Source organism: Gopherus evgoodei, chromosome 11, assembly GCF_007399415.2.
Source record: "Gopherus evgoodei ecotype Sinaloan lineage chromosome 11, rGopEvg1_v1.p, whole genome shotgun sequence".
NCBI classification, from domain to species: domain Eukaryota; kingdom Metazoa; phylum Chordata; order Testudines; family Testudinidae; genus Gopherus; species Gopherus evgoodei.
This window is the reverse complement of record NC_044332.1, coordinates 76183405-76198211: the sequence shown is the minus strand read 5'-3', so window position 1 is coordinate 76198211 and position 14807 is coordinate 76183405. Positions and strand designations below refer to the sequence as shown.

Below are 14807 nucleotides of genomic sequence, written 5' to 3'. Positions count from 1 at the left end.
AATTATAAAACTTACTTACATTTAATTTTCCTTCTTCGTTCTGCATATAATGTTCGTTTGTTTTTAAAAGGTCAGAATAATAAATAAATATAGCCTACAGTAATTAATATATAGTGTACAATAAGTATTCTTTTCCGATAGCACATACAAGGAATTCATATTTCTGGCTTTCTTGCTCCCCCAAAATGGTAGACTTTCAACCAATCGTGGGTCATAGAACTTAAGCATAAATTGTAAAAGAATAATTGTAAAATTCTAGATACTGGATATTGAAGTGTGAAAAAATAAAGTATGTTGTCCATTGCAGAAACTGAATGGGAAACATGACTGTTTTGTAGACAGTGGTGAACACAGACAAATAGATCATGTCATACTTGGATATACAGTAAGAATTCCTTTCTGTAGAGTATTCTGAGATCTGGCAGCATTTATACAGAAATGTAGTGATCTTGCTTGTAAATCAGAGCCAAGAACAATGTTAGACTAGTTTGTACTTGATAAAATTACGAATTCAATCAACGTAAAGAGTAAATGAAAACATTCTCACCTCTGCCACAAATGTTAGAGTTCAAACTTTGTCATATTTGATCACATTTATAATGTGGAAACAAAGTGAAGTCCAGACCAGTATTATGTAAATTTAGTGCTTAAAAGGGCCAGTTTCACAAAGCTGAAAACAGTTATGAGCCAAACCAACTGGGATGGAGCGCTCAATCAGAAAAATGTGAATGATAATTGGGAATTGTTCAAGAATATATTGCTAGATGCTCAAAGCCACAGTCGATGGGCAAGGGTGTATTGGTTAAAAAAACAACTGATTTAAGGCAGATATAACTATATCTATAGCTACATAAATATAACAAATGAAAGAAAGGAGAAGTAGATAGTAATGAATATGAATCAGACAATTGATAGGGAAGATCCAGTAGATTGAAAAAAAGCTATTGTTATAGGCCTTTCTGTCTGACATTCATCCCAATCAAGAGAATGGAGTGGGTGATATGGCACTTAATTAATTAAGAATTAAAGGAGAGTAATATAATGTATGCATATCAACATGGGTTCATGGAAAATAGATCCTGTCTAGCTTGTAACGTCATCAAAAACAGATACCAAGTGTGGTTGATGAAGGTAATAGTGTTAGTCTAATAGACTTAGACATATGACTTGGTATTGAATACCTTCGATTAAAAAAACTAGAATGGTATAAAATTGGCACACAGTAAATGGATTAAAAGCTGGCGCACAGATAGGTCTCAAAACATAATTGTAAATGGGAAAATCATAATCAAACGGGTATTTCCAGGGGGGTCCCACATAGATCAGTTCTTGGCCCTATGCTATTTAACATTTTTATTAATGACGTGGAAGAAAACAAAATAACTGATAAAGTTTGTCAAACACACACATTGGGGGAGTGATAAATAATGAAGAGGACAGGTCACAGAGGCAGTGTCATCTGGTAAGTTGGGTGGAGGCAAAGAATATGCATTTTAATATGGCCAAATGTAACTATATACAGCTAGGAACAAAGAGTGTAGGCAAGTGGTGGGCAGACTACAGCTCACAGGCTGCATCCAGTCCGTCAGGCCTTTTAATTCAGCCCTCAAGCTCCTGCTGGGGAGCAGGGTCAGGTGCCGCGTGGTTCCCAGAAGCAGTGACATGTCCCTGCACTGGCTCCTACATGTAGAGGGCGTAGCAGCTGGGGGGCTCTGCATGCTGTCCTTGCCCCAAGCGCTGCCCCTGCAGCTCCCATTGGCTGGGAATTGTGGCCAATGGGAGCTACAGGGGCAGCACCTGTGGATGAGGCAGCATGCAGAGCCACCTGACTGAGACTCCACATAAGAGCTGGAGGGGGGACATGCCGCTGCTTCCAAGAGCTGGTTGAGGTTAAACCCTGCCTGGAGGCTGCACCCCGACCACCGGTGCCCCTGCCTCGGTCCTGATCCCCCTCCCTCTGAACCCCGCTGTCCCAGCCTGGAGCACCCTCCTTCACCCCAAACCCCTCATCCCCCAGAGGCTGTATCCCCAGCCGGAGCCCTCACCCCTTCCTGCATTCCAACCCCAAATTTCATGAGCGTTCATGGCCCGCCATACAATTTCCATACCCAGATACGGCCCTCAGGCCAAAAAGTTTGCCCACCCCTAGTGTAGGCCATACATACTTTATGAGCCACTCTATCCTGGAAATTAGTGATTCTGAAAAAGAGTTGGGAGTCATGATGAGTAAGCAAGTGAACATGAGCTCCTAATGTAGTGATGTGGCCAAAAGGGCTAATGTAATCTTTGGATGCATAGATAAGGGAGTCTTGAGTAGGAGTGGAGAGGTTATTTTACCTCTAGGTGTGTCACTGGTATGACTGCTGCTGGAATACTGTGTCCTGGTCTGTTCACAATTCAAGCAGGATGTTGATCAACTGGAGAGCGTTCAGAGATGAGCCATGAGAACGATTAAAGAATTAGAAAACATGCCTTATAGTGATAGACTCAAGGAGCTCCATCGATTTAGTTTAACAAAGAGAAGGTTAAAGGGTGACTTGATTGCCATCTATAAGTATCCACATTGGGAACAAATATTTAATAATGGGCTGTAAATAAAACAGCTGAATCTCATTTAAATTAAGGCTCTTTTACACCACTCTGGCCACTGTCCTCCTCCAAACCGTAGTTATCCACCTCTTGCTTGGCCTGTGTAAGCTTCCGTTCTGGCATCCTTGCATATGAATACTCTGCCCTTTTCCGATATAACCAAAATGCAGTTGCTAGTTTTCTTCTTTGTCTGCCATTCTTACCACAACACCCTCTCCTTGAAATACCTTCCTGGGTATCCTCTGTCTCAAATCACTCTGCCTGTCCTTGTCTTCAAGTCTTCGCTATAATCTCATGTCAGCTTCATTTCTGGTCTTGTCATCTTTCTTTCTCTTTTGCTCCCTATACTCCTTCCAGTCCTATGTCTCTTTACTCCCAGTTCTTCCTGTTTCAGATTCTGTTAATACTTTTTGATGCTTTCATTGTTGAAGAGATGGGATATAAGCCTTTTCTTTTCTTTTTTCTTCTTTTTTTTTAAGTGTATGGAGGGGTTAATTTGGCAGCACAGTTGGCAGGGAAATATAGCATTTCAGCAGAGAGTTTAAAACATATATTTGTATATAATAAAATTACACAACTAATTAAAATAGACGACATTTATTAAAAGGACCCAGTTTCCATTTCAGGGAAGTTGAAACAAATAGGGAGCAAAATGGTGTTTTGGTTTTTTTTTGTTTTTGTTTTAAAAGAACAGTATAACAAATTGATAGAGCTTTTATGGGACGACTCCAAAGTGTGGAACAAAATCCTGTGCACTACTAGAAACATCACATTGTATATCAGACATAAAAATTATTTTTGAAAAACATTAGAATCATAGAATATCAGGGTTGGAAGGGACCTCAGGAGGTCATCTAGTCCAACCCCCTGCTTAAAGCAGGACCAACCCCCAAGTAAATCATCCCAGCCAGGGCTTTGTCAAGCCACCATTCAAATGTAACTTTCCATCTGAGGGGTGAGAAAGAGAGAACCATACATGGTAGTCATGTCACTTAATGAACTCCTGGAAGGTGATCAGATACTGAGGGGTAGAGCTGGATCAAGGCAATCCAGACCCCCTTGGCAACTTGTGACAGGAGGACCCCATATTTATGCCTATGTTCCTCTTCCCCCCTCCCCACGTGGACTGGGGGTGGTGGGTCCGTTGAATCTCCCAAAGGCAGAAGCATGAACCCTTCCTCCCCTTGGAGATTGGGGGGAAGGTAAATGTTCAAGTACAAATGTGTTTTTAAAGTTGACGGTGCCCCTCTATCTTTGGTGCAATTTCTTGCACGTCTATAGTAGGTGGGAGTGTGAAAGTACAAAATTATGTGCTCTGAGACTCATCTGGGTCTATATTTTAGGAGTGTCGGGTTGAACTTTGAATATATTTTCTCCTTCTTTAGGATGAGCTTTTAAAATGACTATGAGCATGTTCTGCTGTTGCTGCATTTGTTAAATGCTGCTATATCTGCATTCAGAGACTGTGTTTAACACCATCTTCTGTAAGTGCTGAGAATCTTAATACAAAAAAAGTGACAAATTTTGAGTGCAGTTGTTACATGTAAAAAATATGGTTATTTACTGTACAGTAATTGTGGTTCTTTAAAATGTGTTGTACATATATAGATTCCATTCCTGGAAACTCAGACAAGATTCTAATGATCTTGATAGCACCAGCTTGGCCCAAGCAATTCTGCTACCCAATCTTCATGAGACTTTCAATTTAGCCTCCAATAACATTGCCAGTGAGTCCAAACATTATCTTCCTGAACAATGGGAACATCTAGCATACAGACTTGGCCTCTCTGCTTCACACATTCTGGATGCTGACAGTCATCGAAAGAGCTTGTTCTAGAGATATCCAAAACATTCTCCTACAAAATGGAAAGGATGTTACAAGGGTCACATATGCTGCAAAGTGGAAAAGTTCTCCTTATTGGCAGAGCAACATCATATTTCTCCAACAGCAGCAAACATTCCTAAATACCTGGACTACTTAATGTTGTTAAAAAGATCAAGGCTTTTAATCAGTTCTATAAAAAGTAGCTCTATCAGGGCACCATCCTCCTGTTCAGGATTCCATTCCATTGTGGCTGGATTTCTTAAGGGACTAATACATGTATTCCCACTAGTGTGGGAGCCTTCACTCTACTGGGACATCATGTGTGACATCATGTTCCTTACACTATCTTTTGGGCTTCTTAGGGCTGATCTACACTACGGGGGGAAATCGATCTAAGATACGCAACTTCAGCTACGTGAATAACGTAGCTGAAGTCAAAGTATCTTAGATTGAATTACCTACCGACTTCACAGCGCGGGATCGATGTCCGCAGCTCCCCATGTCGACTCCGCTACCGCCGTTCGGGTTGGTGGATTTCCGGGATCGATAGGAGCTTGTTCGGGGATTGATATATTGCGTCTAGATGAGACGCGATATATTGATCCCCGAGAAATTGATTGCTACCCGCCGATACAGCGGGTAGTGAAGACGTAGCCTTAGTGGCAGTCACCAGCCAGTAGGCTCGGGGAATTCTGGGCACTCATGGTAGCCTCCCTATACGTCCAAAAACAAGATTATGCTTAGGCCCCATCCAAAATTTCTACCCAAGACAGTTTTTGACTTCCACCTAAACCACATGATTCATCTACCAGTGTTATTCCCCAAGTCCCACTCCAACCAAGGGCAGTCTAGACTCCACTCTTCAGATATACACAAGTCCCTTTCTCTTTACGTGGATAGAATTAGTCATTTAGTATTTCACCTATATTGTTCATTGGGTTTGTGGAGAGAATGAAGGGCCAAGCCATTTTATCTCAAAAGCTGTGTAAGTGGGTGTCAGGTTATATTAGGATATGTTATCAATTAGCTAGTTTTGATCCACCAGATCAAGTTAGGGCTTATTTCACTTGAGCTCAGGCAGTTTTTCAGAATTGTTCCCATCTCAGAAATATGTATAGCAGCTGCTTGGGGATCAGTTCATACTTTCTCAAAACACCGTTCATTGATATGAGCATCTAGACTGAATGTCTTCTTTGGCAGAGCTGTTTTACAGGTTTACTGTTTGTGGGCCATAAAGAGTGATATATGTATAGCAAGATTTCAAAGAAAAGTTAGTTACTTTACAGTAACTGGTTCTTTAAGATCTGTTTTCCATATGTATATTCCTCAACCCATCCTCCATGCCCACTTCTACAGAGTCTTACAACACCTGGATTCTGTATTGGTGAAGAAACAGTGATGTTGGTTACCCCGTCTATGCCCTTTGTGCTCTTTGGGAGGATGGACACCAATGGATGACGCTGGCCAAATGATTCTGATCTCGAGTGCGTGGAGTTCATATGTACCAAAAGTGGAATCTATATGGACAAGTGCTCAAAGAATGTACAAACATGCTTACTACCCTTATCATTTTAAGGAGTCTTATCAGATTTTGTTGAGCTGCATGTTTAAATTAGGAGGGCAAGTTTTAATGGCTATGAATAGTTACAAGATCATAGTGTCTTCTTCCCACCCCATTTCAGTAGCTCTATAGTTCGTAAAGACCTGACTTACACTCCTCATTCTCCCTCTATAGCCTATGCTGTTGTGATCCTTGCTCTAGCAGAAAGGATCAAGGGGCTATTATTCCCTTCAGAACTCCTTAACCCCCCTCTTTGCAGTGACCATAATCTTTTGGTGTTAGGGAGAATGGCACCTAGAGAGTAATTACTTTCCCCACTGCCTAAAGGACACAGTCCCTCTGTGTTTCAAAGTCTCTTCTTGGCGTCTGAACTCTGATCCCATCAAGCTGAGTGATTTAAAAGTAGGCAGTTGTATGAAAGCAAGCTATTTTCAGTTGTTATAGAAACTTCCTAGTTAAACACTTTTTCTTTTCATTTAAAGAAAAAAAATTTTGTACCTTAAATGTTGCCAGATGCTTTAATAAATTAAAAGGGAAAATGTGTGGATGTCTTATGTGCTTGATCCTGTAACATAAACCACTGCACATGTGCATGGCATCATTGAAGTCAGTGGGAGGCCACAAGTGGAAGAGTGTCAGTGCTTGCCAGTTCTGTTTCCACGTATGAAGTCTGTTGTTGTTTTATTTGTACTACTAGAGCACCTAAGAACGGGACACTGTTGTGCTAAGTGATATAGAGATATAGATCAAAAAGATAATCCTTGCCTTTTTTGCATATGAGAGTATTCTGGCAGATCAATTAGGAAGTGTGCTTTTCTGATTTTTCTCATCCTAGCATGGTTTAAGATATGGTGATAATTATACTTTTTAAACAGAAGCTGCATACTTTGCCATGACTCTTGTTTGGATTGTTTACATTATTACTGTTATCCTATCTTGGCTTTCTCTACAGCTTTTATCTTGGGCTGTAAGGTGACTGGGAGATTCTGAATGTATGAACATATAGTGTATGTAAACAGCTGACCTGCAATTTTTCCAACTATTGACAGTCAAAGGTAGTCCTTTATGTTTTTAGGATGATTTCCTCTTCATGTGTGACAAGGATTAGGATTTAGCTATAAGTTCTAGTGCCATCATACTTCATTTGTCCTAGTGCTTTGACTAGATGTGTCTATATTCAGTGATCATTTGCATTTTTTCCTTATAAATTGTGTGTAAATATCTTTAAAAGAAATTGAGAAATGTAAATACAAATACTTTATTATGGCTGTGACTGTAAACATATGTATAGTCACATAATGTCTGTTCAAGTTAGCACATTGCATATACTAAGAAATTAGTTATGAAAATGTTTTATTTGTGCAATAGGGACCAAATTAAGGTGAACAATAAATCTGAATTTCCTGACTCTTTTGGTCTAAGTCTTGATTATAATAATACTGTGTGGAGGAACACATTGTTCCCTCTTGTGGGAGGGGATCCAGGAGAAAGAAAATCCAGCAGAAGAATTCTTTTTTGGAGAAACGAGATAATGAGTTGTTGAACCTTCTCCCGAATCTTGGCATTTGTTATCAATTCACTCCATTTAATACCTAGTATTTTCCTTAGGCATTTGCTGTCATAGGCATTTATATAGCTGTCTATACTTCCAGTGCAGTGATTCCCAAACTGGAGGGCATGCTTCCCTAGGGGGACACAGAGGAACATTCAGGAGTGTGTGGTAGGGCCCAGGCCAGCCCCCATGGGCGATGAGGAGGGACGCCACCCAACCTCACTCTACCCCCCACCCCAGCTCCTGGCTGTGGCTCTGCTTCTGGCCCCAGCCTCAACCCCCAGCTGCAGCTTCTCTCTCAGCCCTGTTCCTGTTCCCATCCCTAGCTGTGGCCCCAGTCTTGGCCCCCTTACTCCTGTCTGCAGCTTAAGCCCCCCCCTAGGGTGACCAGATGTCCCGATTTTATAGGCACAGTCCCGAGTTTTGGGTTTTTTTCTTATATAGGCTCCTATTATCCTCCCCCACCCCCGCACTCCCTGTCCTGATTTTTCACACTTGCTGTCTGGTCCCCCTATCCCCCTTCTGCACACAACCCCCCCCCCCCCCGATCACAACCTTGCTCCCAGCTATGGGTGCGGACGGTGGTAAGGAGGGGGGTAGGGGCACAACGTGAAAAGTTTGGGGTCATTGATCTAGTGGATTTTCAGCTTTCACATCCATATGTTGAGGTGGAAATAACAACTGAAATGAAGATTCATAATTTGGTCTTTAAATTGTAGTTGTAGATGTTATGTTAGATTTAAAACTTCGCGTTTCAGACATGGTTTAAAACTCTCAAAAAATATAGGCTTTAGTGAAAATAGTTATACTTTACATGTACATTTTTTTACACTTTAAACGTTTACTCTTAAGTTTTCAGTACTTAACGTGTTTTTAAATTGTTTTTCTCTTTAGAAAATAAATGAATGCTAATGGGACAGCCATTTCCCTGAAGTTCAGGTTTTCAGGCTGGCTGCCATGATGGGTAAGTTACCTATAAGTGGAATCCAATTAAACTGTTACCTTGGCTTAATTCCTAGTGAAAAGAACAAGACCACTTATGTAATTAAAATTATTTTTTAATATAGAAGTGCATGTCATGGCTTTGATAGTTAAATTTGAATTGAGGCTTGCATTTAAAGCAGGCATTCAACAGTATGTATATGAAAAAAAATTGCACATTGTTGACAAAATTACAGTACTTCCTCTGTGGATATAGAATAAATTTAAAAGAAATATGTTGAAGTATGGAAATGTGCTGTTAGGATACATAGCGTTCACTCTTTAATGACACCACGGGAGGCAAAAATCTTTCTTTAAAAATTATTTTAATCTAATCTGAGACTACAAACACTCAAATGCGTTAATCATAAGCACATTTGATGCCTAGTTTCACTGCAAGATGGCGTTAAGGCTATTTAGGTGTCCTAACTATGTATTTCTGTACCTCAAAATGTTTGGATTTTTTGTTACAATTAACCTGAATTTTTGGGGTTTATGATACTTAGTTTTTTGAATGATTATACCATCCCAATTTTAACCTAAAATACTGATATGTACTCTCAACCGTAACTCTATTTTAGTGTATTCTTTGTCTGGGAGTTATGATATAACTGATTTTTGTGTAAGTGTTAGTCCTAATTTGGTACTTTTAAAAAAATTAATGAGCCAGGAAGGTTTAAGAATATAGTGCTTTTCATGCTGCTACTGTTTCTGCACACACTGAAATTTGTAAGTACAGGGATTTTGTCAAATTACAAGATGTATTAGATGTTAAATTGCATTTAGTGTCCTCAAACTAAAACTTACTTCCTTATTTTTATCAAATACAGTAGTCTAGCATACACTTCTTCTTTATAAGTAGGGCCCTTACCAAATTCACAGTTCATTTTGATAATTTCATGGCCAGAAGGTTTTAAAATTGGTCAATTTCATGTTTTCAGATATTTACATCTGGAAATTTCATGGCGTTATAACTATGAGGTTCCTGACCCAAAAGAGGGTTGTGGGGGGGTTACAGAGCTGATGTATGGCGGTTGTGGGATTGCCACCCTCACTTCTGCATTGCCTTAAGAGCTGGGCTCTAAAAGCGGCAGCCACAACGCTTCCTGCAACCAGGGGAGATTCTTGGAGGTGAGTGATCTCCCCAGTGCTGCTGGAAGTGCCCCTGCCATTCACCTGGCTCCGGCTGCTAGTCTTCCGGGTTGGTGAGGGATGGGATTACTACTTCCTCTGCACGGCCACTCTCAAGGGGAGATCATACCCGTGGAGCCCTGAAAAGCCGTGGGTATCTGCTTTATATCCATGAATATCTGCATCTGCAGATGTGTATATCCTTGAACCATTTTTGTGGATAGCAGCGTGGATGCGCCACTTCCTCAGTAGCTGGTAGGGGAACCCAGGCCCACTCGCTACACCGGGGGTAGGCAACCTTTCAGAAGTGGTGTGCCGAGTTTTCATTTATTCACTCTAATTTAAGATTTCGCATGCCGGTAATACATTTTAACGTTTTTAGAAGGTCTCTTTCTATGAGTCTATAATATATAACTAAACTATTGTTGTATGTAAAGTAAGTAAGGTTTTTAAAATGTTTAAGAAGCTTCATTTAAAATTAAGTTAAAATGCAGAGCCCCCGGACCGGTGGCCAGGACCCAGGCAGTGTGAGTGCCACTGAAAATCAGCTCACGTGCCGCCTTTTGCACGCATGCCATAGGTTGCCTACCCCTGCAGTAAAGCATTCTCCTGTTTATCTTCCAAGAAATCATTTTTCTACTTTGACCCCTGTGCACCTGATATGATCAATAGTGGATGCCTCCTCCTGTGCTCTCTGAGCTCCTACAATAGCCCTGTTGGGATCCCCAGGCCCTTTATCACCAATAGTTCATAAGGACCTTGAATTGCTGTCATAGGGCACATTGGCAGACAGATTCTCCCCAGCCTCTACTTCCACCGTCTCAATCACAACCATTGGAGGAGACCTTCAAGGAGCAGGAAGCAAGGGCTGACAAGGAGGTGACATCTCACACAATTGTATTGTCATCATTGTCTGATAAAGCTGACTTCAGGTAGTTCAGCAACTGATGAACTATCAGAGGGATAGCCATGTTAGTCTGGATCTGTAAAAGCATCATGCATCCGACGAAGTGGGTATTCACCCACGAAAGCTCATGCTCCAATACGTCTGTTAGTCTATAAGGTGCCACAGGACTCTTTGCTGCTTCAACTGATGAAGCACATTGCTGAGATGCTTCAAATCCTTTGATCCAGGTCCAGGATTCTCTTCATAAAGTCTGCCATAAATCATAGTAAAGAGCAAGTGTGCATCAGTTGGTTTGCTTGAGAGTATTGCAGTAAGAAGCAGATCTGCTCTTAAGTTTTCCCTTGGTAGGAAAATTTTAGAGGTTTTATACCGTTATTACGAATGCAGATTTTCGCTATTGGTTACTTCCAAGTAAAATTTTTGACTTACTTATTTTGACAGTGTCCCATTAAGATAAACATAGTTTTATCCAGGGAGAACCATGGAAATGGGTTTATTAGAAATTCAGGATTAAAATAAGTCTCAACGTTTTCCTTTATATGTTGGTCTATTGTAAGAAATGGAGTGTTCAGGAGAGATTGCTTGGTCTTGTTCTTCTTCCTGTGTGGCATACATGCATTCCTCTCTTTTAAAACACATACATTTTGGGAAGCCTGATAATTGAATTGTTAGGAGTAGTGATGTTCAGGGATGGTCTTGTTAAATTGTAGTGATGCAAATAGAAAAGTATTATTATTAGTGCAGAAGTATTATCCGTCAGTGATTACTAACAAAAACGAGGGAGAGAAGCTTCCTTGAAAAGTGGGAGTTCATTAATTTCTTTCATTTTAAATATGATTTAGAATGTTCCTAATGCTAGGAATAGAAGACTCCTCTAGATGTAGCTGTTTTGATATGACTGTAAACTAGATTTAAAATATTTAAATGTATCGAACTATCATCCTTCATCCGACACAAACTCTTGGGTAGCTCATTACTGTTGTTGGCTAATGATAGCTACATTTTTAACATCTTCATTTGTGTGCAGACATTTACAATTGTGGTGTTACTGCACTCATATGGTACTGTAAAAGCAGCAAAGAATCCTGTGGCACCTTATAGACTAACAGATGTTTAGGAGCATGAGCTTTCGTGGGTGAATACCCACTTTGTCAGATGCAGCTGCATCTGACGAAGTGGGTATTCGCATCTGACGAAGTGAGTATTCACCCACGAAAGCTCATGCTCCTAAACGTCTATTAGTCTATAAGGTGCCACAGGATTCTTTGCTGCTTTTACAGATCCAGACTAAAACGGCTACCCCTCTGATACTTGACATCATATGGTACTGTTACCAATATTTTATGATAATTCTTGCAGTAGTAAAGACAGGAAATGGTATGTTTGAACTTGCCAGTGTTTTTATCTTAAAATAAGTGAATTTACTATAACTGATTTTTATTTTTGAGTTCAGTTTGATCAATGAGCAATAATAGATAATTAATATTTATTCAGAGCTCTGTGAATCTAAAAAATATGTCCCTTCCACCAACAGAAATTGGTCCAGTAAAAGATATTACCTTACTTCCCTTGTCTAACTAATTTTAGGCATTCATGGCCAAAGGTCTTTGGATAATTTAAAAAAATAAAAATCTGGATTATATTTATGTTTACTTTAAACAGTTGTTTATACAAGTTGGTATTTTATTCTTTTCAACCATTTTTTTAATGTTCAGCATAAACCACAACTTAAAAAGACTGTGAAAGTGAAATATTGAGCTGCTGTAAATCCCTGTTATTTTAAAGAAGAGAGAAGTTAGTGATTCCAACTTCATCTAGCTATTATTCACTGTCATGGTATATTTCCCCAATCTGAACCTTAGAGTCCAAAAGTTGGGTTACCAGCATGAATTCCTCTAAGCTTAATTACCAGCTTAGATCTGATAAGCTGCCACCAGTCAGGAATTCCAGTGCCTGATACACTCTGGTCCCCCCAAAACCTTCCCTGGGGACCCCCAAGACCCAGACCCCCTGGATCTTAACACAAGGAAAGTAAACCCCTTTCCTCACCGTTGCCTTTCCCAGCCTTCCCCTCCCTGGGTTACCCTGGAAGATTACTGTGATTCAAACTCCTTGAATCACAACACAGAGAAATTAGGTCTCCTGGAGAGAGAGACAGATTCACGCTCCGTGAATCTAAAACACAGGGATTCCACCCTTCCCCTCTCTTCTCGTTCCCTGTTAAGTACAGACTCAATTCCCTTGAGCCTCAACAAGGGGGAAAAATCAGACAGGTCTTAAAAGCAAAACTTTTAATAAAAAGAAAGAAAAAAGTAAAAGGTGTCTCTGTACTTTAGATGGTAAAAGTTACAGGGTCTGTCAGCTTATAGAAACTGGAGAAAAAGCCTCATTCAACAGAAATACAATTTAAAATGCTTCCAGCCAAATACACATTAAAACTCTACCAGCCAGATACACATTTGCAAATAAAGAAAAACAATCATAAAGACTAAACCGCCTTTCTACCTTTGTACTTACTAAATTTGAACAGAAGATTAGAGAGCCTGTAGGTACGTGAGGTTACTCTCAGAACCCAGAGAGAACAAAGCCAAACCCAAAGAAACACAAACAAAGGCTTCCCTCCACCGAGATTTGAAAGTGTCTTGTCTCCTGATTGGTCCCCTGGTCAGGTGTTTGGTTCCCTGTTTGTTAACCCTTTACAGGTAAAAGAGACATTAACCCTTAACTATCTGTTTATGACATCCACAGCTCTTCCTTTCCTTGTGTAAGGTGATGTTGGCATAAATGAACGGTATCAGTTGCAAATCCTGTAACTGAGGAATCACCATACATATTTGTCATATTTGCTTCCTACTTCTGCAAAATTAACTTTATAACAAAATTGCATTTCACAAGACTGCTTGTCAAGGATCATGAAATTGAATCTTTCAATCTGGCATTCATTTATGCATAGGACCAGTGCAGCCATTAATATTTAACTTTGATAACCTAATAGAGTTCTTCCACAGGGCTGGCTACAGTGAATGGCATTCTATTAAAACATTAGAAACTCAGATGTTTCACCTTTTGAAGGACTGATGGGGTCATTCATAAAATTGTTTGACTTTATATTGTCCTCAAAGAAGGGTTATGCACATCTAAAATGTGTTTCCAAGAAGAACTAAGTTTTAATATATGTAACTGTTCTCTCCCTTCTGCCAGTCTCCCAGGCTTTCCCTGCTGTGCAAATAGCTTTAGTTATATGGAGTATAAAGTCATGTGCATACATAATCCATTTAAGCAGTTCTCTAGATTCTAGTGGGAGCTCTTCACTACCTATCTACGTGAATTTTACAGTAGAATTTGTCCTGAAGCTAGCTAATTAGTCCAGCATCAAGAAAATCTAGGGAGGAGTTCTTCATTATGTCACCATTTAATAATTTTTTGTGTGAGTAGTGGGATATTATTTCTTTCCTTACACCTCCAAGTGTAGATTTATCCTTGGACATATTTGGAGTAAACTACAGGCCGGTGTACATAGGAGCAACCACTGTGGTGTGGAGCTGAAGTAATGAAGGGTACGTTTCCCAACCACCGCCCCAAACCTCCAAACACATTACTGTCCAATGTTTGTCCATCTTAAATGTGGCTGTAAGACTAATTCTGACTTTTGGACACCTCTAATTAGAAGAGACCGTTGCTACTGAACACTTGCTGATTGCTCTCAATATAGTTTTTACATTTAGGTTCCCTAATTGCCCCATTGCCTGCCAGCCAGACTGGCTTCTAACTGTCCCTTTCCTCAAATGTACTGAGGTTACCTCTTTTGTCTTTGAAACCTTGCTTGCCCCCCTTTGCCTTAGAATGCTGCAGTTGCAGTGCTGGAAGAGTGAACCTAATGTAAAAACAACATTGAGAGCAATAAGCAAGTGTTCAGTAGCAAAGGTCTCTTCTAATTAGAGTTCCAATATGTTGTGTTTTCGGTGTCCCTGAGTTCTACTGGTTTAGGTTGGGGAAGAATGATACCCAGAGTAAATTCTTCACTTTCGTCTTTCTGTGCTACAGACAAAGGACTACCGTAATAGTGCATCTTTACAAGTTGAAGATCTAATTTTTTCTCTCACATTTTTCTAAGAGTTTTACATGAAATAGCCTTTGAACCCCCTTTTTCCTAGTTATAGTCTGCAGTTGTATCAAGGTGAATTGAATTGTCAGTCCTAATTTGTTGAGAAGTTGCTTTAAATTTTTGAAAAAAATTAAATTTTAAGTTCTTTAACAATAA

The 14807-nt window shown here is 40.0% G+C and overlaps 1 protein-coding gene across 1 annotated transcript in view; it reads left to right on the top strand.

Moving 5' to 3' along the window:
- MAP3K2 (mitogen-activated protein kinase kinase kinase 2) overlaps positions 1 to 14807 on the top strand; it is an 89802-nt gene that overhangs the window by 33095 nt on the left and 41900 nt on the right. The window contains exon 2 of the mRNA XM_030579572.1: positions 8422 to 8491. Coding sequence (XP_030435432.1) covers positions 8485 to 8491 — 7 coding nt within the window. The 5' untranslated portion in view covers positions 8422 to 8484. The remainder of the gene's footprint in view (positions 1 to 8421; positions 8492 to 14807) is intronic.